Genomic DNA, 26,446 nt, shown 5'->3' on the forward strand with positions numbered 1-26,446 from the left:
CTCCCCCTCCTCCTCCGTAGTGAGAAGTCAACACGTGATGCCCAAGATGAAAAATTCAGATGAAGCAATACAAACGTAAGGGAGGGACTTTGAAGATAAATATCTAAAGACCATATCAAGAGTTGAAATTGGCTGCCTCTGGGCTGTTTATTTGTTTTAAGCCTTACAGAACGATTGGAGTTTTTTAAGCAATGTGTATGTGTAACGTTAACGAAAGTGAAAAACTAAAATACGGTATTGAGCCAAAAAGAGTTGAGGTAACAGGCCTGAGACAGTTTCTAAAGAGCATATGGGATCCCCTCATATGTGAAAAAGGTCCCTTTGCAAGGTGGCCCTTGGCTGGCTTCTGGGAGCTTAGCTTTCGTGAGGTTTCCCGCCATTCCCTGTGGGAATAGCTCACTGCTGAACAGTGTAAACCACGTGGTTAACACCGAGTCCCTGGCCCCCAGTAAAACCCCAGGCACTGAGTCTCTAATGAGCTTCCCCGGGAGACGGTCCTTCGCGTGTGTTGTCACAGCTCGCTGCCGGGGGAATTCACACGTCCTCTGTGACTCCACGAGGGTCAGGACTCTTGGAAGCTTGTGCCTGGTCTCCCCACACCTCGCCCGTGTGCCTTGTCCCTTTGTTGATTTTGCTCTGTCTCCTCTCAGTGGAAGCAGTCATACCCTCGAGGACCACCGCCTGCCAAGTCCTAGGGAATCACAACCCTGGGGGTGGTCACAGGGTTGCTTTCCTATTAACGGGTGGCATCTTCCTTCCCCTAGCGTCGAGATTGGCGAAAGTGTGAGGGGAGAAGATGTGTACATCATCCAGAGTGGCTGCGGAGAAATCAACGACAACCTGATGGAACTCCTCATCATGATCAACGCCTGCAAGATCGCGTCATCCTCCAGGGTGACCGCTGTGATCCCGTGCTTCCCCTACGCCCGCCAAGACAAAAAGGACAAGGTATGGGGGTGGAGCTCCTGTTGGAGGAAGCTGCTCTGCCTTAACAGCTACATTTATTTTCTCACTTTGTACCTCTGAATCCCTGGGAAATGTCTGCTCTCCACTGTCAGCATGGAGTAAATATGCCTTCTCTGGTTGGCTCTACCAAAGGTTTGTCTTTGGACCAGCCATCACGTTAATATTTGTACATATAGAAACAGATAAAGCGTATTTTTGCAGGTATGAAAATACCGTTACTATAATATAAAATTATTATACTTTACATATAATGAAAGTGGATGAAATTGTTGTGTATCTTTGTGGTGGTGGATAGAACTAAAGACACACACACACACACACACACACACACACACACACACACACACACACACACACACACACACACAGACACACACACACACACCCTGGTGAGTATAAAACACTGGGGGAAGTCCTGAGCAGACCACTGGATTGTATCCATGTCAGGATCCCAGTTGTGATATCCTACCTTAGTTTTGCAAAATGTTACCGTGAGAAACTGAGGCAAGGTTGCACCATCTCAGCATTGTTTCTTACTGCTGCATATGAGTCTACAGTTATCTCAAGATACCAAGTTTAATTTATACCGTTATCTCTATTTAACCTTGCAAGAGGAATGAAGTTAATATTGTTGAATTATTCTTTTTGTAACACTAGCACTGTAGGAGGCTTACACACCCCCACACACACACACACACACACACACACACACACACACACACACACACACACACACACAACCTGGTGAGTATAAAACACTGGGGGAAGTCCTGAGCAGACCACTGGATTGTATCCATGTCAGGATCCCAGTTGTGATATCCTACCTTAGTTTTGCAAAATGTTACCGTGAGAAACTGAGGCAAGGTTGCACCATCTCAGCATTGTTTCTTACTGCTGCATATGAGTCTACAGTTATCTCAAGATACCAAGTTTAATTTATACCGTTATCTCTATTTAACCTTGCAAGAGGAATGAAGTTAATATTGTTGAATTATTCTTTTTGTAACACTAGCACTGTAGGAGGCTTTGTGAGTTTCTAGAAAAACTGAAGAAGATACGGCCTCTGCCTTCAAGAAAAATCAGAGAAGTTAGAGTTAGAGGGGAACTTGAAAGGGGATTGTATTCCTTTGCTGGGCCTGCGAAAACAAATGACCACAAACTGGGAGGCTTACTTAGAATGACAGAAATGTACTCTCTCACAGTCGTGGAGGTCAGACGTCAGAGGTCATGGTGCCAGCAGGCTGCACTCCCTCGGAAGACTCTGGGGGGAGGCTTCTTTGCCTCTTCCTGTTTCTCCTGGCTCCTGGCATTCCTTGGCTTCTGGTAGCATCATTTCCATCTCTCCCTGTCTTCACATGGCTGCCTTCCTGTGTCTCTGTGTGTCCTTTTGTCTTTATAAAAGGACACTTATTGGATTTAGGGCCCGCCCTAATCCAGAATGACCTCATCTTGATCTTCACCTTAGTTACATCTGCAAAGACCCGATTTCCAAATGAAGTCACAGTCTGAGGTTCTGGGTGGACGGGAGTTTTGGGGATACCATTCAGCCCTCTATGGGGAGCAGCTCTTAAGCTGTTGTCCGCCTTGTATTTTATGCATAGATGGTCGGTTCCGCAGGAATCCTTTCAGTTCCATATAACATAAATCCATAAAACATACATTTATGGACATTGAAATGTGAATTTCAGATAATTGCCACATGCCATGAAATGTTGGGGTGTGTGTTGGGGGGGGGCTGTGTGTGTGTCTGTCACTTTGTGACTTGCCTTTAGCTTGTGAGCAGCCCAAACCTGAGGTCCCACCTGCTCCTGTGAAGCATATGACCTCCCACTTGTCATTTATGGAGCTGCTTTTACTCTAAACTTGATTTGCAAGTTTTATGTGTGTTTTTAGCTGCTAAATTTCAGTTTACTTCTTTTGTCCCATCAGTGTAGTCTGTTGTCTTAGCTCTTCCTCCCATTTGTGTGTTTCCATGGGCTTGTTCAGCATCTTCCTTCTTGTCTGTGTCATAGAGAAGCTCATATTCGGCTACCATTTCTCTTCCATGTAACAGGAGGTTTAGTAAATTCTGTATTCTGTCATTTGTCATCAGATTTTTCTTTTTTTTCTAGTAGCTTTTGCACTTGGCCCTAAGATATTTGATACATTGCTTCTTATTTGGTAAATTACTCCTTTTATTATTACTTGGCCCTTTCCCACTGTGTAACGATTAGGAACCCTAACTTGTTTCTTTGTTTGGTTTTTGTTTTTTTCTTTAACCCTAACTTTCTTTTTAACTGCTACAAATATTGCGACACCTGCATTTTTTGTTTGCAAGTATGTGATTGGCAGTTACGTCTTGTTCCGAGATTGTATTTTCAAACTTTGTTTCTTATGTTTAATCATAATGAAGTCTTTGTCACATAGAGAAACTAGCGTGGTCTGCATGGCTGGTGTCCTTCCCCCACACAGGGGATGTGACGGCACTCCTGGCCTCTGGCCTCTACTTGCCAGCACTGCCCTCTGTCACCACGCTGACGAGGAGCCCTCCAGAGCGCTTGAAGCCCCAGTGGGCTTAACTGTTCCCTGGAACCGTGTTGTTCAACTGTCTCTTGATCCATGTTCCTATTGTTGGACATTGAGATGGGTTTTCTTTTGGGGGCCATTCTGAGTACCAGTTTCTTTCCTTCCTTGCACTGTTCCTTGGTCGCTTTGCTGTAAGTGTGTTTCTTGGAGACAACATGGTAGCTGCTTTTCGTTTTTACCCCGATCAGGCAGTTCCACGACTTTCTGAACTTAACCGCCGATGGAAGAGATAAGACGGTCACCGTCAGCAACGCAGAAGCAAGGCTGTGATAGCAGTTGAGAGACGGCGCCAGTAGCAGCAGATTTCAGAAACGGTGTGCCTTGTTGTTGGAGAGAGCTGGTAGCAAAAAAGGAATCACAGAGGGCTGTGTTAGTTTCCAACTGCTGCTGTAGTAAATCACTATAAACTGGGTGGCTTCAAACAACAGAAATGGGTTCTCGCATAGTTGTGGAGGCCAGAAGTTGAAAATCAAGGTGCAGCAGGGCCGTGCTCCATCTGGAGGCTCTAGGGAAGGATCCTTCCTGGCCTCTTCCAGCTGCTGGCAGCTGCCACGTTGCTTGGCTTGAGGCCGTATCCCTCTGAGCTCCACTTCCGTGGGCTTCTCTTGCCTCTGTCGGATCTCCCTCTTAAGGATACATACAATAGCATCCCGGGCCCTCTGGGATAATCTCCCCATCTCGGAATCCTTAGTAAAACCACATCTGCAAAGGGCCTCTTTGCAAATAAAGTAACAGTCAACACGGGCTCCAGGGGTTAGGACCTGATATCTTTGGGGCCACCATTCAGCCCACTCCAGGGAGCCTTGACAGGTCACTGATGTGTGAATAAGTGGGTATTTAGGGACAGTTCAAGCTTTGAGATAGTGTCATTATTACATCATTTATCATCTAAGTCAGGCTACTTGAGAGCCTGAAAGGGGATTCTGTGAGTAATGATGCCAGGAAACAAGTGTTCACCCAGCTGTCCCAGGTGAGCCTGACTCTTGACCACCCTTTGTATAGCCTGGTTCTTTGGGACTGACCTTGGAGGTGGCCAGGACATGTCGATTGTTCTGGCACCATCATTTCTGACCTATCTCTAGTCAAGCTGACTCGTGTTGCAGTAAGGAGAGAGACTGTTTCCCTCACCATGCTGGTCAAAAGGGAAATCTTTAATTTTGTCTATCATTTGAGGTGTGCTTTTGGACTTTTTAAATTGCTGCTAATAACTTTTCTAGCTATTCATTTCTTTCCTTAGACCAACTGGGCTGGCTTTGTATCAGGAAACTTTTTTTTTTTTTTTTTCATTATGCGGGCCTCTCACTGCTGTGGCCTCTCCCGTTGCGGAGCACAGGCTCCGGACGCGCAGGCTCAGCGGCCACGGCTCACGGGCCCAGCCGCTCCGCGGCACGTGGGATCCTCCCAGACCGGGGCGCGAACCCGGTTCCCCTGCATCGGCAGGCGGACCCTCAACCACTGCGCCACCAGGGAAGCCCTATCAGGAAACTTTTGAAGTGAGGGTAACAAAGGATTTAGTAAGCACTTAAGAGAAATGGCCTGAGCCTATACGTAATTCATGTACCAGCCAGGGCGAGTGATGAGGAGACCCAGGGTGATGGGGGAAAACACTTCTCCCCGCTTTTGGCTTCACTTAGGTAGGCTAAAGGCCACGTAGTGTTTGAATGTGATTGGAAGTCGTCGGCCACACTTGTTCTATGGGCTCAGAAAGAAATTCTCATCCTCAGCCACTGGAGGAGCCCTGGGGTGCCCCACAGACTTGTCCTTTCCTTCCCATAGGACTGTACTGTCTATGGCGTCTAAGACACAATGGAATTCTGTGCAGTCGATCTATTTAGAGTTGCCTGCAAAGAAGCGCAGAAAAAGCTAGAGCCTTTTAACCAGATTCAAAGCTCGTTTCATTATTTTTAACCTCACTGCTTGTTTTTAAGCAAGTGCTGCACATCTGTCAAATTTTATTTTTGCTTTTATTTGTATGTGCAAGAAACCAGGGGCAAGTTCTGACAGTGAAGGAAAGGTTTCATGATGACACATCAGCACAATGTAATACTAACGTGGAAAAAAGATGACAATATAGTATTCATTGTAAAAAGTGTGGTGCAGAGTGGTCTGAGTTCTGGGGTAAGACTTTGGAGTCAGGTGGACTTGGGTTTGACTTTTAGTGCCTTTATTTACTCTTGTTCCGTTGTGTCTTTAGTTTCCTCCTCTGGAAGTTAAGGCTAGTATTTGGTACTATTTATAAAGGGCTTGGCACACAAGTGGGCAGACTCTTTCCCAAAAGAACCAGGTGTCAGATTGTTGAGGCTTTGTGTTGAATTTGCTCCACTTCACCATTTGGTGTGAAAACAGCCATATTTAATATGTAAATGAAGGGGTATGGCTGTGTTCCAATAAAACTTTATTTATGGACATGGAAATATGAATTTCACATGCTTTTCAAATGTCAGAAATATCGCTTTTGATTGGTTTCAACCACTTTAAAACCTAAAAACCAGTCTTAGCTCGCAGGTTGTGAAGAAACAGAGCATGGGCTGTCTTGGCACATGGGCACCAGTCCCCTGACCTCTGCTATAGTGGGTGGTCAATAATTGCTAGCTTCCTTCCCTACTAGAAACCGTATGGTGTGGGCACAGCTGGAAATAATTACTTTTGAGGGGGTAGAAGACTTGGAGCTTTTTTTTTCCCCAAAAAAGTTGCAAGGTTATGTTCTATTTTCAGTGATCAAATAGATTCTTTTGATTTCTTAACTGGAAAAATTGAGGGCAGTTGTGCTGACACAAATTTCTACAATCTTGTCAATTTTTAAAGCCTGCGAAGTTTACACTTTTTAGCAGGGCAGCAGCCGATACATTAAAGAAAATTTGGACTCTCTGGAGAGTCTTTGTCCAGGTTGGTCTGGCTCACAAAATAGTTGACCTTTATCCATTTTTCATTAGGGGAGTCGAACGTTTTCTTTTCGGTTGCTGTACCTTGACCACCTTTGTTGAAATGTCATACAAATTTTTCTCTGTCTTGGCTATAAAGTCAGTTGAAACTTGTGAATCATTTTTCCTGCAAGATGCGGTTGGGGGTTGAGACAAATTGCAAAAGACGGTCCAAAAACCAAATGTGAAAACAGAGTTTGAAGAAGGAGATCAGAAAGTATGAATTTAAAAATTACGCCTGTGCTTTGGCTCTCAGAAGTAAGAAGTGCTCAACGCCATGGAGAGAATGCTGTGGAGAGCAGAGGACTCTTTTCGTAGGTTATCAGCTTAGAGAAAGAGCCCCAAATTGATGAGCATTGTGAGTCAGATTCCCAGCTATCGATTTGTTCTTTTAATTATCTTGGAATTTTGTTAGACTAAATAATTCTCACAGTTAGTGAGGTGAATGACTAAGCCTTGGAAACTTGGTGTTACAGAGATCCTGTTATTAAATATTTATTGAAGAAGTGTCGTATGCAAGGTACAGAGCTGGGACTGCAGATGATGTGGAAATCTCCAAAACCAATTCTTTGCCCTTGAGGGACGCATAGTCTAGTTGTGAATTATGCATCCTACGTAAAATATCTTCTGATGTCAGTCTTTAAGCAGGCGGCATAAGGTGGTCCCATATGGTGGGGACCAAATGCTGTGTCCCTTTAGAAGGGACAGATCATTTCTCTCTAGATTTCTCGGAGTACCTTAAAGTTTGGAGATTGGAACCAGATCTGGAGGATCAAACACATTGGGTCTGCAGATATGGGGGCTGGGATAAGGGTAAGGTGGGTGTGCAGGTGTAGATGGCAAGGCTTAGAGTGTTCTCCGGAAGAGGGAGAGAGCCGGCCCGGTCCCCACTGAGGGGAGGACCCCTCCTGGAGGCTCAGGGATGGGAGTGGGGCAGACCAGGTCTCAGTAGCTAGAGCCGCACTGGTGGGAGGGCTTTTTAATCCCAAAGGCAACGTGGACCAGAGCAGGGGAGCTAACACGATGTGAACGTGACTTAGTTGAGCAGGTTGAACAATTTTTTAAAAATTAGAAAACTGTTTCCCCATAATCTCACTTTCTAGAAACATCTACTGGTAACATTTGGGCTGTTTCCTCTCATTCTTTGTGTGTGAAAAAAATGTGTGTGTGTGTGTGTGTGTGTGTGTGTGTGTGTGTGTGTGTGTATTATCATCAAGTAATAGGTTTCTTTTTTATAAAAGAATGGTGTTATTAGAGAAAATAAAAATAATCTGTTCACATTGTGATATAATTCCTGTGTGTTTTTACATGAATGTACTGTGTGTGTGTGTGTGTCTGTGTGTCTGTGTATTTAACAGAGATCATTTGTTACTATTTTGAATGAAATCTTTTTTTGTTTTCAGCTTTGAGATATAATTGACATGTGACATTGTAAGTTTGAATGAAATCTTCTATTAAGCTTACATTTCCTTTTTTGTGGTGTATAGGAATAGCACTGTTTACAGCAAAATGCTGAACTCTTTCCCTAGGTCTAATCATGCCTGTATAGTCCCTTGGATTGTTTTGATGGGGACAGAGTTACTGTCCATCATTTATGGTGTGGAACCTAAAGCTATGGAGAAGTTGGGTACCTTCAGAGAGGATACAGTGTCACGCTGCCTCTGTTTCTCTGAATATCAAATTATCCATCACCTTAAGGTGTTCTTTCTTGGATCTGCTTTTTGTCGCATTTGTAACAGCCTTCTCTCCCAGCTGTCGCGCAGAAACTCGTGTTTAAGGGCTGGCCTTGGCCTCCAGGGCTCTGCAGGATGCGCCCCTGTCTCTCTCCCGGCATGCCCTCACACTCTGTCCTGGACCACTGCCTGTAGCCACGCTAGGATTCGTTCCGTCCCTGGATGTGATATCTCGGCCTCCATGACGTCACACGGGCTGCTCTTGCTACAACACTGGTCTCCCGCTTCTGCTGGCCTCACCTGAAAAAGCACTTTCCTCAGAGGGGCCTCTGACGACCAGTGTCTTTTAACTTGATGTCCTTCATGCTCTTGTCTGTTTGTCTGTCTCTCTCCCGGGACCTATTATTCTGCACAGTTGTCACAATTGGAATTATATAAATTGTGATATTACATGTATTTATGTTTAATTATTTGCTTCTTTGATATTTGTTTTCTGTACCCAGTGTCAGGCACACTGTCTCACAGTAGTAGATGTAAATAATTAATATTTGGTGAATAAAACGGGTTGAGTATCTTTTGCTATTATAACCTATAACTTTCTTTATTAATAATGAAATCATTTAAATTACTAAGTTTAAATTATTGAAGTATTAATTTTGAATGATTAATGTTAATTTTCTTCACGTGTAATAAAGCATCTGTGATTCCTCTTTCTTCTATAAATCGTAGTGGGAGAAATCTGGAGGTCTCCATCTCTCCCCTGTTATAAAATCTGTGCCTTTATATTTTAGAGTCGTGCTCCGATTTCGGCGAAACTCGTGGCCAATATGCTCTCGGTCGCTGGGGCGGATCACATCATCACCATGGACCTGCATGCCTCTCAGATCCAGGTTCCAGCATTTTCTTTGTTGTCCTTGGTTATGGTGGGGGCTTAGTGCAAGTGGTTAAATCCTAACACCCTGTTAAGTTAAATAATTTTTGAAGGAGGTAACACTACATGTGTTTTTAAGTTTGTATATGGCAACTCTTGGATTTTCATCTTTTTTACTGAACTTAGAAATATATTTAATGTTGATATCGCCTGTCTCCAGCACCACCTTCCCTCTACTCACTTTTGGAGGAGCAGGAATGGCTTCTTGGTAGTAAACTCTATAATTCCATCTCAACTTCTGGAAAATAATTAGAATGAGAGAGTCGTAACGTAGGTTTTTTAAAACTGTTCATAACTTCGTTCCGTAATCTGGTAAACAGGCCAAATTACACTATGCATACCCTGTGGTATAGTGAATGTTGACTTATTTGGCTTATAATAAGGTGTTTAAGAAACAGCAAATCTTTCACCCAGTGATCTACAAAACCATTCTCCTATTCCTTAGGATAGAGCTGATCATATGATAACAGACCATGTCCCTGTATTGAACTGAAATCTGCTTCTGGAACATATCTGTCTTTTGATTTAATTCCGTTTGAATTAAGAAAAGGGAGTCTGCATAGACATAGAAAAACGGTTACCAAAGGGGAAAGGTGGGGGGGGGGGATAAATTAGGAGCTTGGGATGAACAGATATACACTACTGTATACAAAATAGGTAGACAACAAGGTCCTACTGTGTAGCACAGGGAACTATATTCAGTATCTTGTATAATGGAAAAGAATCTGAAAAAGAATACATATATATATAAATAAATTACTGGATCACTTTGCTGGACACCTGAAAGTAACACAACCTTGTCGGTCAATTCTACTTCAATTTTAAAAAAAGAAATTTAAAAAAAAAGAAAAAAAGGAGAGTCAGTTGAAAAGACTTCTTTTGAATAAAAAATTCAAGTTTTATTTCATGAAAGAGAAGATCTTTTTAAAAACCCCGCATTAACGTGACACCCGCTTCTCCCCTTAGGGGTTCTTTGATATCCCTGTGGATAACTTGTACGCGGAGCCCGCGGTCCTGCAGTGGATTCGGGAGAACATCACCGAGTGGAGAAACTGCATCATTGTTTCACCTGACGCCGGGGGCGCCAAAAGGTACTGCACAGGCCCAGGCGGCACAAGGCAGATTTAGATTTGTGTGTTTGCCGACTGCTTTTCCCTTTCCATATGTGTTAGATGAGGAAGCACGTCTTAAATTACTGAACAGTTTATTTTGCAAATGAGCAACTAAGTAGCCAACAGGCTTCACCTCCAGAGCAGAGAGCTGTCATCTTTAACATTTCATCACTCATGAAAGAAAACAAAAATACACACAGGCATTTGGTTTCAGCAAAGAATGTTTTGAGTTAATTTTAAGTTTTCATTTCTGATTATAAAAGCAATGAGCCTAATTGGAAAATAAGGCTTTTACTTAACAACACGATTGACCAAGCTAGTTCTTCTTACTACAAACACTTAGAAATGGAAGCCAAAATAGAACAATTTAAAAATGCGTGTCCGCAGAGCAGCCAGATAGAAAGGGAGATGTCTGTGGCCAAGAAATAAGGAAGGCTGACAGCCGCACTCGGGGTGGCCTGGGGTATGGGTGTCAGATCCAGGAAGAGGCGGGTGGCTTGGGAGAGGCTAATGCCCTCATGGGGGCCTCCAGAGAGAAGGGAGATGGCAGGGAGACCCCTCCCTGCAACCTGGGGAGGAAAGCCAATCTTTCCCGATGCTGGGAGAATTGACCCCAGGCCACAGAGCCACAGCCGAGGGAGAATTCCACAAGCCCAGCTGTTCAGTAAGCACTCCCCGCTGAAGACCACCTCATTGTGCCTGGAGATCCCAGTTAGGAAGCCGAGGGGGCGCAGCCCACAGAGAGCCAGCGCCTGCAGGTAACAGGGCGGCGGGCAGCCAGCCCCGTGGGCTCACAGGACAGTTGCTAGGCTGTAAACGGAGGATGTTGGACGGAAATTGACATGGCACTAAAAGCATCAGAGCGCAGGTGCACTGAATGGCATAAATAATGGTACTGAGTAGCAAGTCCAGAGGGCTTTGCAGAGACTCAAGGAATTAAAGAGCAATCAGTACTGACAGTTGAGGATCGGGGTGAAGATGATGGAACGCCGATGCAGAGTGCTTTACTGTGTGCCGAGACTCAGTGACTCGGTCACCTTGTAGAACTGCGCAGCTGCTCTCTGGGGGGGAAGAGAGTGGAATGGAGTTTTAATGCCCGGGCAGGGGCCTCCGTCAGGGAGGGAGAGGTGAAAGAGAGCTCCGTCCACCAGTCCTGTGAGAAAGCAAGGAAGCTCGTAAGTCTGTGCACGCTAATAAACCTGCCACGAGAGAGTGGTGACCGTCAAGCTTGGGGACATCTTTAAAATGCAAATGCCCATCCCTTCCACGGCCAAGCTGAGGACCTAGAATCGAACTTAAAAGCTCCCCTTCGGGTGCAAGCAACCCCGAGTGTTGTCTGCTTAAGACAACAGGGGAATGTGAGCAACATTTTGGAGTAATTTCTCTTGGAAATGCTTGCAGTTACTTAGAAACTTACTGAAGTCACACAGTGGAATCTGCAGGCGAATGCACTGGCCTGCTCGAAGGTTAGAGGTGAACAAGTGGGTTGAGAGGGAGTATAAGACGTAACTTGTTTTTAGTAACAGCTTTATTGAGGTGTAATTCACATACCTCCAATTCATCCATATAAAGTGCGCAGGTCAGTGGGTTTTGTGTATTCGGCGTTAGGCATTTGTCACCACCGTCTGATTCCAGAACATCTGCAGTCACTCCCCACTCCCTCTCCCTCCAGCCCGTGGCCACCACTAATCTCCGTTGTGTCAAGGGAATTGTCTCCCTGGGCGGTTCATATGGATGGATCATAAAATAAGTGGCTTTCATGTCAGGCATATTTCTTTTTTTAAAAAATTTATTTATTTATTCATTTATTTAATTTTTGGCTGCGTTGGGTCTTCGCTGCTGCTCGCGGGCTTTCTCTAGTTGCAGTGAGCGGGGGTTACTCTTTGTTGCGGGGCGCAGGCTTCTCACTGCGGTGGCTTCTCTTGTTGCAGAGCATAGGCTCTAGGTGCATGGGCTTTAGTAGTTGTGGCACACGGGCTTCAGTAGTTGTGGCTCGCGGGCTTCAGTAGTTGTGGCTTGCAGGCTCTAGAGCGCAGGCTCAGTAGTTGTGGCGCGCGGGCTTAGTTGCTCCGCGGCATGTGGGATCTTCCCGGACCAGGGCTCGAACCCGTGTCCCCTGCATTGGCAGGCGTATTTTTAACCACTGCGCCACCAGGGAAGCCCAGGCATATTTCTTTTTTTGACCAGAACAACTTAGTTTGATAGCTAACAGGCCAAAAGAATAATAAGATTCCACAAACTTGTGTGGCCTTGTCTTTTCCCATCCCAACCCTATTTTTTATATATAGGGTGATGTCTCCCATTTTCTTCTTGAGGGGCCTCTATTCTTCCCAAAGTCAGAATTATGCTTTTCAAACATATACCCCCCTTTTTATTTCACACAGATGATAATATGCTGCACATACTTCTTTGCTGTGTTTTTTTTTTAAAGCGTGTTCTGCCTTAGCAACAGTTCCCCAGCTGTGCAGTAGGTCTGCTTTCTTGGTTTTCGCAGCTGGGTGATAGTCCCTTGGGTGCGGATGTAGTGATTCCTTTAACTAGTCTCTCGTTCCTCTTTAGTAGGTGCTGTTGTTTGTTCTTAGGCACATTCCTGCAGCACAACGCTCACTTTCACATTTCATATACTTATACAAGTAGGATGCGTTCTTAGAACTGCTGTTGCCAAGTCTAGGGGCATGAGCTATTTATGTTTTGATGGACAGGGTCAAAATTTGGTCTTTGAAAGAAGATAGGCTTCCCTGGTGGCACAGCGGTTGGGAGTCCGCCTGCCGATGCAGGGGACAGGGGTTCGAGCCCTGGTCCGGGAGGATCCCACATGCCGCGGAGCAACTAAGCCCGTGCGCCACAACTACTGAGCCTGCGCTCTAGAGCCCGCGAGCCACAACTGCTGAAGCCCGTGAGCCACGACTGCTGAAGCCCACGCATCTGGAGCCTGTGCTCTGCAGCAGGAGAGGCCACCGCAATGAGAAGCCTGCGCACCGCGGCGGGGAGTGGCCCCCGCTCACTGCAGCTAGAGAAAGCCCGCGTGCAGCAGCAAAGATCCAATGCAGCCAAAAATTAAATAAACGAATAAATAAATTTAAAAAAAATATGAACTCAAAATTCAAGTATTAAAAAAAAAAACAAAGAAGATAGACCATTGGGATTAGCAGATAAAACTACTATATATAAAATAGATAAACAACAAGGATCTACTGTATAGCAGAGGAAACTATATTCAGTATCTTGTAATAAACCATAATGGAAAAGAATCTGAAAAAGAATATATAAATATATATATATTTATAACTGAATCACTTTGCTGTACACCAGAAACTAACGCAACATTGTAAATCAACTCTACTTCAGTTTTAAAAAAAGAAGATAGACCAGTTGACCTTCCCAAGTATGGATGCCAGTGACTTTGTACACAGGCTTGCTTACACAGCAGATGATCGGACTTCTTTTACTTTACAGATCGGCTGAGTGATACATGGCATCTCCTGTAAATTCCAGTGGCGTGCATAAGGTTGAGCGCTCCTTCTATCACGTTTATATTTTGTTCATACCTTTTGCGTGTTCTGTCGGCTGGAGGCCTCTTCCTCTGGCTTGTTCGGAGTTCTGTGCAGGCAGGAAGTGACATCTTTGCTTCTCGTGTGTAGCAAATAAGTCCCCAAGTTCTTCACTTCTTCCCTTTTTGTATTTTTCTTCTCTGCAAGACTTTTAAAACATTCTTCCGTACTCACATTTCTCTCTGTTTCACCTTATGGCTTCTGGGTTTATGAAGGATCACCCTTAACTTTTTTCTTCTCCCATGATTTCATATGTTTTAAGGGTTGCTTTTTTCCTTTTTAATGTTTTGATTTTTCTTCCATCTGAAATTTGTTTTGGAATAAAGAGTGAATTAATTTTTTTTTGTGGTATGCGGGCCTCCCTCTGCTGTGGCCTCTCCCGTTGCGGAGCACAGGCTCCGGACGCGCAGGCCCAGCGGCCACGGCCCACGGGCCCAGCCGCTCCACGGCACGTGGGATCCTCCCGGACCGGGGCGCGAACCCGGTTCCCCTGCATCGGCAGGCGGACGCGCAACCACTGCGCCACCAGGGAAGCCCCATATGTTTTAAGGGTTGCTTTTTTCCTTTTTAATGTTTTGATTTTTCTTCCATCTGAAATTTGTTTTGGAATAAAGAGTGAATTAAGAATCCACCTCCCCCTGTCCCCAGCTATCTGAATTGTCCCTAAAACTATTCAATAATCAATTTTTCTCACATTGATTTGAAATACCATCTTTTATTATATACCAGGTTCCCCCATCTACTTGCCAACTCCTGCTTAAAAAATGCAGAGTCAGCTAGCCGGAGGAAATGGCCAGCAGCAAGATGCTCTTTTCGTTCAGACCCCCTTCAGAGTGGTTCCGCTCTGATCACCCCTGCTCCTTCTGTGCCAGGAAAGGCAAGCTTTTTAGGGGCGTGCCTTTCAGATTTTTTGTCACCTCCATTCCTCCCCAGTTTTTGCTACACATCCTTGTCATCCTCATATCCTGGAGTGAGCTGTTCCCCAACCGACAAAATAGCCTCACAGGTAACGCATGATACATAGAGTTGACGTGATCTGTGGCTTCTTTGTTTGATGCAAGAAGTCGTGTTTCACCAAGAAAAATAGATATCTGTCTGACAAATTGGAACTTGCTGTCGTAGAAAAAACTTTGAGGCTTGATTTGTTCCAGGTACAACTTAGTATCTCCACAAAACTTAATATCGCCACAAGAGGTCACTTGTGGGTAGAAAAAAATAAACCTTAGGAAACACACCACTGTTGAGATAGTCAATCTTAACGTAAAACTTGTCTGGGAAGTTGATGAAGCTAAATAATTCCGATTTGACTTTTTTCTCTTTTCTTTTAAAGAGAATGTAATAGTGTATCCAGAAGAAATGGAAATCAAACTATGTATTATTTTTGTCCTAGTTTTTTCCACCCAAGATTTCTATATGATACACTGTCACAACATCATATGTTAGGAATAGGTATTAAGTCTCTGTTGTACACCAGGAAAGGAAGAGTTGGAACCTGCGGAGAAATAGGAATGTTCTCGCAACCCAGGGGGCTTTTTGCAGGGATATTTTCCTTTATTCTCTGCTTCTCATGTTACCATTGGGTACCTGAAGTGGCTGGAGCTCCCCCACTCATGTTCCACGCCTGTCCCCACCCCCCAAAACCGCATAGCTCAGCTTCTTTCCCACGCAGGCCTCCGCGCCCCCTGCTGGTGTGTTTGTGCACAGGCTTAGGAGAGCGGATCACATGGCAGAATGCAGGTTATGCTTGGACTTGAGTTGCTTTGAACTTCAGCCCCAAATGGTGGCGCTTCCCCACTGTACCGAGATCTTCCTGGTCCTTACAAATAAACAAAATTTTAATATACACGCACATACATAAGGTGTTCAAGAGCCTTTTCTTGGGAAAACCTGTCTTGTGTTCTGAGAAACTAGCTTTCCTTAATGGGAGTTTAAATGGCTTATCTTTTATGAAATTGGCATATAGATAGTAGTATATGATTTAGGGCGATTATGGGGCAAAATTTTGGTCAGCATTCAAATTCTATATATATTTATGTGTGTGTGTGTATATATATATATATATATATATATATATATATATATATATATACATACACACACACACACATATATATGCCACAATTTAAAAAAATACTGGTTGTTGAATGTTCTCAGAAACAAGCAGGGGTAACCTGTGGTACACAGTCCCCTTCATGCTGCGCTCTTGGCCCCAGAACGTGGGTTCCTCTCAGCGACTTGGCCACACTCAGCTTGATCAGAGCACCCATGGAGCGCCACTCTTGGTTGCCAGCTGAGGAGAACGCAGTGAATGGGACCAGGACTTAAACAGCGTCTAGAGGTTGCATCCTCCAGTCACTGCATACTAAATTAAGGTGTGTGAGTGTATATGTTTTGGTCCCTCAATAAAAAGTTTTTCAGCTGAATTGCATCATGAGTGACCGTCATTTCAAAAAGTGAAACGGGAAAACCTTCATGTCACCTTATGTCTGTGGCATTATGTTGCACTGTTTCATCATTGAAATCTATTCTTCACAGGAAAACTCTAGAATGTTCCAGGCTCACTAGCAAGCCTGGCCTGCCACTTTCTCCTCCTTTTGCCAGTTCAGGCCTTTCAGAGCTAATGACTTTTGAGCATTTGCCCTAGTTGCACAGAGGCCTGGACTGTGATTACCGTTTCCGGAGGCCTCGAGTCCAGTGAAGCCCCTTGTCCTAAGCGTACAGATTCCATGGCTACGCTCACCAGGACTTTGTCCCCGCTGGCTGCTCCCTACACTGAGCAGTTAGTAGTATCTAAATAACTTGCTTTTAGTTGTGCCTCTGACTTTAAAAGGTACCCACGAACACTAACCTGTTGAGTGTCAGCTTCTTAGCCAGGAGTTTTAGCCCATGGTCAAGGCGCCCTGGCTTTCTTCCCCAGCTGCCACAAACGCAAGGCCACATCCTAGCATGTTTCTCCCCTTGCGTTGCTTAATACATATCCCAGACCAGGGCTGGCTTTGCTGGGAGGCCTGATTCTTGTATTATCTTGAGTATGGCTGGTCATGACAGTCCTAAAATACAGCTATGAAGAACACATTTTTTTTTTTGTATTGACAGTGTTTGATGTATCTATCTGCGTCTTTTTTTTTTTTAATGAATCTAGAGTTTTTTAATATAATTCTGGGAATACGTTTTCAGAATTAGCCTAATTTTTTTCCCTATGTATATTTTTTAACTGCTTATTTTATGTTGGAGTATAGTTGGTTAACAATGTTGTGTTAGTTTCAGGTGTACAGCGAAGTGATCCAGTTTTACATATACATGTATCTATTCTTTTTTCAAATTCTTCTCCCATCTAGGTTGTTACATAATATTTTTTTTAACATCTTTATTGGAGTACAACTGCTTTACAGTGGTATGTTACTTTCTGCTTTACAATGTTACATAATATTGAATAGAGTTTCCTGTGCTATACAGTAGGTCCTTGTTGGTTATCTGTTTTAAATATAGCAGCGTGTACACGTCAATCCCAAACTCCCAGTCTATCCTCCTCGCGACCTTCCCCCCTGGTAACCATAAGCTTGTTCTCTAAGTCTGTGTCTTTCTGTGTCTTTGAGCAGGGTCACGTCAATCGCAGACAGGTTGAATGTGGAATTTGCCTTGATTCACAAGGAGAGGAAGAAGGCGAATGAAGTGGACCGGATGGTGCTGGTGGGCGACGTGAAGGACCGCGTGGCCATCCTTGTGGATGACATGGCCGACACGTGTGGCACCATCTGCCACGCTGCGGACAAGTATGAGCTTGGTTTGGGACCACTGAGGAGAGTGTTAGGGCGTCTCATTAAGAAAGGAAAAATGTCAGCTGTTAAAAACTAGGCTCACTTTTCCTACTTATTACTGATAGCTTAGTAGTAGTTTTTCAGACCAAAGTCAATTCTAGGCCTATTTTTGTTTTCTCGGTAGGGAAAAAACTGTGGTCCTTTATGGCCTGGTTTTCATTTTCAAGGTTGAACTTTCAGTGTATTTTTTAAAAAGTTCAGAGAAGGTGCTTCTCCTGAAACTGAGCCCAGGAGGAAAAAGACGGTCTTTCGGCCTCTTCAGGCCCTCGCTTCCTTGGCTCGCCTTCACTCCAGCCTTCTCAGCCGTTGGCTTCCAGGGACTTAGAGCTGGGCTGTCCCGCGTGGGAGCCACCACCCAGCCGTGCACGGCTGCAGAACGCGTGGACTGTGGCCCGTCTGACTTGAGATGCGCTGGGAGGGTAGAATGCACAGCAGGTTTCAGAGACAGAACAAAACAAAGGGTGTATAATACCTCAGTGTTGTGTATTGATTGTATGGCACCATGGTGACATTTTGGCTTTACTCTTTTAAACCTGGGCAGTTTTGTTCCCTGGGGGACATTTGACAATATCTGGAGACATTTTTGGTTGTGACAACTGAGGGGGAGGGGTGTTGCTGTTGGGTAGAGGCCAGGGATGTGCTGCACAGCAAAGAATTATCCGGGCCCAACGTCAAGGCTGATAATCCCTGATTTAAGGGAATGTAAAGTGTTTGGCCAGCACATACGTTAAAAGATCCTGTTTTAGACTGATAAATGTGAGTGAAGTTGGTTTCCTATTTTCCTTTATGGAACACACTATTGCTTTGAAATTCACACTAAGGGGAGAGTGTTTCAAGAATATTTGTGTGCACTTAATTTTTTTCTCTTTTATTTTATAGGCTACTCTCGGCCGGAGCCACCAAAGTTTATGCTATCCTTACCCATGGGATCTTTTCTGGGCCAGCTATTTCCAGAATAAATAATGCTGCCTTTGAGGCTGTTGTTGTGACAAACACTATTCCCCAAGAGGACAAAATGAAACACTGCTCCAAGATTCAGGTACTGGCTACACTGCAGGCAGAGCCAAGCAGGGAGGCAACTAGCATCTTGTGTGTGTGACCACTTGCTAAGCAGATGTCAGTAGAGGTTGTAGCTTCCCGTAATGGGAAGGTATGATACATGTTAGATGTCTGGGAAAGGCTGGGGCCAGCAGAGGTCAAAGTTATAAATAGTAAGTGAATAAAGCCAAAGTAAAGAACATTAAGAAACAGGCTGTGCTAAAGCTAAACAGAGTTACCACATGACCCCCCTGGTCCACCTCTAGGGTTATTCCTCCAAATCTGAAAACGGCTGTTCAAACAAAATCTTATGCACGAACATTCACAGCAGGCCTTATTCACGGTAGCCAAAAGGTGGAAATGACCAAATGTCCACCGACAGTTGAATGGTTAACCGAAGTGTGGCCTCTTCATACGATGAAATATTCCTCAGCCTTAAAAAGGAAGGAGATTTTGATACATGCAACAACATCGATGAACCTTGAAAGCGGTATGCTAAGTGAAAGAAACCAGTCACAAAAGGACAAATATTGTGTGATATGTAAACTAGATTCCACTTACCTGAGGGCTCTAGAGTAGTCAGATTCATAGAAAGGGGAAGTACAGTGGTGGTTACCAGGAGCGGGGGATAGGGAGTTAGTATTTAATGGTGCAGGGTTTCCGTTTGGGACGATGAAAAAGTTTGGGAAATGGTTACACACCACTGGGAATGTAATTAATGCCACTGAGTTCTATACTTAAAAATGGTTAAAATGGCCCCTTTTGTGGTACATGTATTTTGCCACAAGTTTTTAAAATGGGGGAGGAAAACAGAGAAGCAGCTTGGCTGTGTCAGGGGTCTCCGAGCTTTACTCCTTCTATCCCTCCTGACTTGGGAGGCCCCCAGAGAGTTGGCAGTGATCACTTTACACCAACTGGCCTGAAATAAGTTGAAGGGGTTTGAGTCCTCGTTTTGCCTCTATGTCTCGGTGAACCTTGGCAAGTCCTTTCATTGCCGGAAGCCTCCGTGCCCATCATTAGAGCACGAAGATGGATCAGAGCGATCCGCTTCGTGATTTCTCATCCATCGGAGAGCAACACAGTTCACTCGGCACCAGGAGATTCATTAGAAAATGGTCGAAATAGCTGCGCCTTAGATTTTCATGTCTGATTCTCAGTAGTTGAGAGTCAGCAAATTAAGGCCCCCGGGCCCAATCCAGCCCACCATGTGTTTTTGTAAATAAAGTTTTACTGAAACACAGCCATGCCCATTCATTTATGTATTGTCTACGGCTGTTCTCATGCTGACCCCGGAGTTAGATGATTACAGCTGTGCTGTCAGACGTTACAGTTTCTGTGTTTTCAGAAACCAAGAGAGAGAAAAACCTTACACATGATGATTGAGTAAAATTAATTTTAAGACAACAGACACCGAAAGTAAAGGATGTCTCTGGTTAACAGCGGCCCTGAAAAGCCTTTGAAGTATCTGCACTGAAAAATCTCACTTCCAGGATCCCGTACAGGATTGTAATTTGAAGACAGACCCCAAACTGTCTGTCCTCTCAGAAGAAATGGCTGTGGGGAGGTTCGATAGTAGCACGTCTTATGTGCTGGAGAAAGCGTTTCTAGGCTTTCTGGCTTCTTAAGTTTCCAATTAAACATGACTGAGATGTCCCACTTTCCTCTCCTCTTTTCTGTCTTTTCATTGGTGTTTAGGTTATTGACATTTCGATGATCTTGGCCGAGGCGATTCGAAGGACCCACAACGGTGAATCTGTGTCTTACCTGTTCAGCCACGTCCCACTGTAAATCCAGGATGTGAGGTGTGGAAGCAAGCCTGCTCTGGCTTCTGACTTGCGTGCATTTGTCTGATTTATTAGCTTTAGGACTAAGCAGTTACATTAATGCAAAAGCATCAGATCTTTGTATACTCCGAGGTCCGCTGGTTTTCCCCCTCTTAAAGCTCTCGACCATTTATTTTCAGTTTGGTGGGGAGGGCAGTGGTTATTTGATCATTAAGTGAACAGTCTTAAATGAGAAATGTTTTTGTTATCGTGATTTGTTCTGGTAGGTGACCTTTTTTTCCTTTGTTCTGTCAGTGCTTTGAGGCCACAGCTTTCAAGTTTATAATTCCATTGTGGAAGTTCATAGTTTATGTATTTCAGGGTTACCAAAGGTCAGCTCAGATTAAAGCCTCTGTGTAAATATAAAATGATAATGCCTATGGACATCCGGGTGAAACCCTGTAGAGAATTAGCCTTTTGCTTCTAAGTGAACCTTAGAGAATTTATAATACCCTGAATTTTGAGTATTTGTTTTAGTGATCAGGTTTCCAATAAACCATTTTGGTTATTATGCTTAATTTGGACCAAATTTTATGTAGCTGAAGATGGCCACTGACACGTTTATTTCTGGTAAACATTAGACATATCAGAGGCAATGTAGTTCGGTATTTTTTTATTGCCACTTCTAAAAATCATAACTGTCACTTATCTGAAATACCTTGTTCTAAAATTCCAAAATTAGGTTCGGCAATAGAGCTGACTGAGAAACTGTTTTGAGATAGTCTGCAAGTTCACTGTCACATTCATGCTGTGTCCATCCCAGATACACCTCATGTCCTGCCATCTTGTTTTTTTTTAATGTCCTGTTTTTAGCTCTAGCTTTTACTTTGCCTTTTTTCCAAGAGTTTCATGTTGTGGATTTCCATCACAACAAAGGCTTCTTCCCTAAGTCCCCTCACATTTACTGGTCTGATGTCTGTTTTGCTTTTGACGTGAGAAAAAGGTGAATTGTTTGTGGGTGCCTCCAAATACGTATTTAAATATTATTTCTTTAGTGTTGATCTCATGGTCTTTTGCCTTTTGTAATCACAAGTAGGAAGCCTCCTAGGCAACGGATTATTGTAACTAAAGCTGTTACACGAAAAATGTGGGTGAGAAAGGCCTACAAAAAAAGGACAAATAAGGAAACATTAGTTGCTCCATGAAGTTAATGTTCAAATGGTGGCCCAGGAGTGATGGTGGAGGGAAGATAGCTTTATCCACAGGTGGCTTTTGATGACTCCTGAGTGAGGTGCCCCCATCCCCCGTGGCAGGCGGCAAGCATCGACTCTGCATTTTCCTAAGTGCGCGTTGGTGGACAACCAACTGAGGGCTTCCGCCCCCAAAGAAGAAAATGTGCCTGCACAGACAAAGCCCGGGAATAATAAATAACAATCTCCTTCTGCTGAATCTCAAAACTCGAAGAGAAGAAAGTCTCTGATCTAAATTCTGTGGGTGGAAAAGTGAAATCTGTTTAAGTTGTTAACAAACCTGAATAGCAATCTTTAAGGTTTCAAACTTCACTACAGCAGAGGGTGAATCAAAGTTTAAAAGTATCATTTTCGTCATTGCAGAGACTAGCATTCTGCTGTACCTTAAGAGGGCTTTTGAGAAAAAAATCATAGTGTAGCCTGGTTAAGGTCAGCTATGCAATACGATGGACGTTATCTAGACAAGAGTTGCTTTGAGATGTGTAAAGAGCCTATTTAGATGTATGTAATTTTTATTTTTGACAAATGAGTGATATCTGTATTTCTTGAAATTTCTATGCATAGAGAAATGAAAATGTAGTTATGAACGCACGCAGGTAGACAGCTTGGCCTCCCAGTGTAGACGTGCTGACAGTGACTAAAACCAGTTGGTTTAAAGGTAGTCCTTTCATCTAAAATTTAAGACTCTAACACGTAGAGCTAGTTTTAAAACAATGATCTTCAGATAAAGAGATAAAAATCGGTATGTGTCATTCTCTGAATTAAGAACTGATTGTTTCTATGGTTATTTATCTCCACTTTTGTATTTGAAAGTACTTCTGTCAACTAAATAGACTAGACGTAGCCCTGCGCAGCGGCAGTGTAGACCTTAACTATTTGATGGTCCAGTTCAAAAAAGATGATGAAGACGGCCTTGAGAGCAGCTTAATCCCGGAACTCGTGCGTCCCTTGCTGCTTATGCGGAAACATTTCAGTGAAACCACCAAATATATTGGTCCTGTCTGACTCTGCTGCATGGCGGTTGACTTGGCGTACATCTAGCCAAAAAGGGGAGCCAGAGAAATATGGATATACCAAAGTTGCTCAGTTTCCAACTTAAATTACATTAACCAACTTAAAGAGATTCGTATTATAACTTTCCTTTGGTAGATATGATGTCAAATAGATTCAGGAACTACATCATTTGCAGTGCTTGTATTGGTTTAGAATATAGGATTCGAAGATCTTCCAACACTGTACTAAAAACATTTCAATAAAATCATGCTCCTCCTTTCTTTCATACGTTGTATCATCATTGTGGAGTCATACGTTTTGATGGAGTGATGTGTTTTGATGGGTACCTTGAAGTGTTTGCTACATCATGGCTGTAGCCCAGCATATAAAGTTCCAGAAAAGCCAGAATTTCATTGCAGTCAGCTCTTCTCCATTTTGAAGGTGTTTCCGAAGAACTGATGAGCACTCTCCTTGCCCCAAAGCATAATATCTGGGCCACGTAAGAATTCTAGATGTTTCCTATAAAATTGAAGATTGCACTGTGTGTTTATACATCAGAGTAGTCGTGTTCAATATCCATAGGTTGGAACGGACCAAACTTAAATGTAGGCCCCGTAGAAGTTTTTGACATGCTTTGATTTCAGAAGCACCAGGAAGAGTTTGAGTTTCCCGCTCCCATAAAACAACTGTCACCTATTCTGTGATGCTTTAAGTTACTCTCGTGGAGACGAAGTAAAAAAATTTTTTTTGGCCACACCGTGCGTGCAGCATGTGGGATCTTAGTTCCCCAGCCAGGGATCACACCCGCGCCCCCTGCAGTGGAAGTGCAGGGTCTTAACCGCTGGACCACCAGGGAAGTCCTGGACAAAGTAAACTTCTAATTATGGTTCTCCCAGGAAAGCTCAGCTTTAAAGTGTGGGTAATGCTGAGAGTGACAACAGTTTGTCTCAAAAAGTCCCAGTGAAATATAAAGAACTGAAACCAAGTCTGCTGGAGAAGATCACAGTTTTAAGACGAAACAGGATAAAATGTAATAGAAGGGAGGAAGAAAATGCAGAGATGGAAACACCAAAATCACTTCACCAACTTTACAGTCTCACCTCATTAGTCCTGTCACACACACCTCCTCGGAAGTGTTTGATTTCACATGGCAGGTCCTATCCAACCCACCAGCTGACCTACTGGCTGGACAGGCTAAGCATCCAAGGGGAAGATGCAATACTAAGAGGTTCAGAGGGTCGAACGAGGCTGGGGAGGTGAGAAAGGGCTTTGTGAAGGGACTGCTGTTACCGATGGTACTTCATGGCAGAATTTTCCAGAACCACTGGCCGTACTCCAGCATGGACTGAAGCAGGACAGCACAGGGTGTCTGGTACTTCTTATGTTAGAGTGAGGATAGCCAATGAAGATGGAAGTCGGGTTGAAACGTACTGCCTTATCCTTTGTGTACGTTGCATGCAGAAGTTGACAGAGGTGTTCCTTTTCACTGCAGATCTTCACTTAATTGGTTTATGTCCTGCACCCCGGGAACACAGCCCTCCACCTTTTCCCTTGCTTTCCAAGTCCACGTTCTGGATTGGTTTGATCTACTGTCACCTCTGAGCTCTTGTTTTCTCTCCTGAAAGAGCGTGATGCTCAGAAACAGACACCACTTACTAGAGTTAAGACAATGACAACCACAAAACCTCTTTGGGCTAGTTGCTTACCCCCTCTGTGCCTCAGTTTCCTTGTGTGTGAAATGGGATAATAGTACCTCTCTCCGAGGATGTGATGAGGAGTAAATGAGATGATACCTGTAAAGAGCTTAGAACCGATTGTTTTGCACATTAACCTCAGTTTTTAGAACAGACATCTTCTTTCTTCCCTTTGAAAGAATCTAAGCATGAAGAAGCAAGATTTTCATGAGCTTTCTAGATGCTAATCCATGTGCCTGTGAGCTAGTCACAAACACGATCCACTCACCCAGGGGTACATTGTCCTGGCACGTGACCGTCTCCACCAAGGGTAGCATTTGGTGATTTCAAATGGTTGCATGTCGAAGACACTTTGCTGGGCTGTAGAAATGACAGGAGTGGACGACATGTGGTAATGGAGATGGTGACCAGTTGAGGCTGTTTACAGCAACCTGATTCCATTCACTATCCCAACATCAAAAAAAAAGCAGTGCCCGATATAAACAGCAGTTTTCACTGTTCTAACGGCTAAGTCCTGTGGTCAGAAGAAAACCCAGCTGAACTCATTCTACAAGAGCAATAGAAAGAGACTGGCAAAGCAAAAAATGTAATGCAGTGCAAAGTGCCCTAAATTGGGGCTGTGGCGATCTAGGGTCTGCTTCCTGATATGCTACCAGCAAGCTGTGTGACCTGGGGGAAATGTCTGTACCACTCTGAGTCTGAGTATCTTTGTGAAAAAGAGGGGGTGGATGATTGCTCAAGTCCCCAGCAGTTTTAACAGGCCATGACCTCTATGCTAGATTTAGTTGGACTACTTCTACTAACTGAAGGCTGTGGTCCTAATGGGGCAAAGATGGTTCCTTCTCCATCAGGTGAACAACTTGTTTGGGCTTGCAGGGGACTTTCTCAGTGCTACCTCTGGAAGTCTTGCATCCCAGAAAAGCCTGCAGCCCTGGGCACGCCAGGGTGCTCGGTCACTCTAATTTTCCTTCTTCTGATGTGGATAGTTCTGGATCCCCAGCACCACTTTGGCTAAGGAATCTCACAAGCATGGCTCTGATCTTGTGCCAGTTGCAACACAAAGGAGGCTATATGACAAGCCCAACAATGTGCCGACGACCTGTGGCGTCACAGTTTTTTAAAAAATCCATTGTCAATTAACTGTAGAAGCTGAAGGTTGTAGTCACAAATAAAAGAGGGAAAAGGGGGGGACACCTTTAGGAAACGCATTCACGACCTGGCTTGACTGCCAGTCCTTTGGCAGAGCTGCCTTTAAAGCCATAAGTGGTCTTTAGAGACCCCGGGGAACAGTCCAGGCAGAAGGCAGAGTGCCCTAAATATTTGCTGATGGACGTCGCCCTTCTGTGCTTTGAGGGATTCTTACGTCTGTGAGCACTTGACCTTCTGTGTCTGAGGGTGCATGATTCTCTGATTTTCCTTATGCAGAGAGTGTTAAATCTACTATCTTCTTGCCTCGAAGCTAAGACTGACCATGAGTTACAAAAAAATTGTGAGGACCTAGACCGAACTTGTGTCACTTTGTCAAATCATCAGAGGGGTTCTTTGGGGGCACATTTTAGTGCATGTTTGCTATAGAATGAACTCCGGAAGTGCCACTGACAGTATACTCGTCTTAAGAACCAAGGAAGGACCCGAAATTTCCTGAAGCCTCAGAATATCCTGTTTTTAGGACCAGGGCTGCAGAGTAGCCTCGTAAAGTATTGAAAGGGACAGACCCCTCTCGGCAGTAACTGTGCGTTCATTTCCCCACTGACGGCTTTCATAGCCTTCAAAGAGCAACACTTCAATGAAGACACAATTCATGAAGTGTCCTATGAATAAAGGGGCTCCCCCTGGTGGCGCAGTGGTTGAGAATCCGCCTGCCAATGCCGGGGACACAAGTTCGAGCCCTGGTCCGGGAGGATCCCACATGCCGCAGAGCAACTAAGCCTGTGCGCCACAACTACTGAGCCTGCGCTCTAGAGCCCGCGAGCCACAGCTACTGAGCCCGTGTGCCTCAACTACCGAAGCTCACGTGCCTAGAGCCCGTGCTCCACAACAAGAGAAGTCACCACAATGAGAAGTCCGCGTACCGTAGCGGAGTGGCCCCTGCTCGACGCAACTAAAGAAAGCCTGCACGCAGCAACGAAGACCCAATGCAGCCAAAAATAAATAAATAAATAAAATTTTTT

The 26,446-nt window shown here is 44.2% G+C and overlaps 1 protein-coding gene across 3 annotated transcripts in view; it reads left to right on the plus strand.

Annotated features, from left to right (window-relative positions):
* PRPS2 (phosphoribosyl pyrophosphate synthetase 2) overlaps nt 1–26,446 on the plus strand; it is a 43,404-nt gene that overhangs the window by 8,540 nt on the left and 8,418 nt on the right. For 2 of the 3 annotated variants that reach the window (XR_003680752.2, XM_028492523.2), the window contains exons 2-7: nt 765–948; nt 8,917–9,015; nt 10,023–10,147; nt 17,319–17,492; nt 18,417–18,576; nt 20,271–20,377. Coding sequence is in view for 2 of the 3 variants with exons in the window: in XM_028492523.2 (XP_028348324.1) it covers nt 765–948; nt 8,917–9,015; nt 10,023–10,147; nt 17,319–17,492; nt 18,417–18,576; nt 20,271–20,363 (835 nt within the window). In the remaining variant the exon portion in view is untranslated. Of the gene's footprint in view, nt 1–764; nt 949–8,916; nt 9,016–10,022; nt 10,148–17,318; nt 17,493–18,416; nt 18,577–20,270; nt 21,352–26,446 lie in introns of those variants that run through there. The other variant, XM_007123984.4, reaches the window with a different exon arrangement.

Source organism: Physeter macrocephalus, chromosome 7 (genome assembly GCF_002837175.3).
Source record: "Physeter macrocephalus isolate SW-GA chromosome 7, ASM283717v5, whole genome shotgun sequence".
Taxonomy (NCBI): Eukaryota; Metazoa; Chordata; class Mammalia; order Artiodactyla; family Physeteridae; genus Physeter; species Physeter macrocephalus.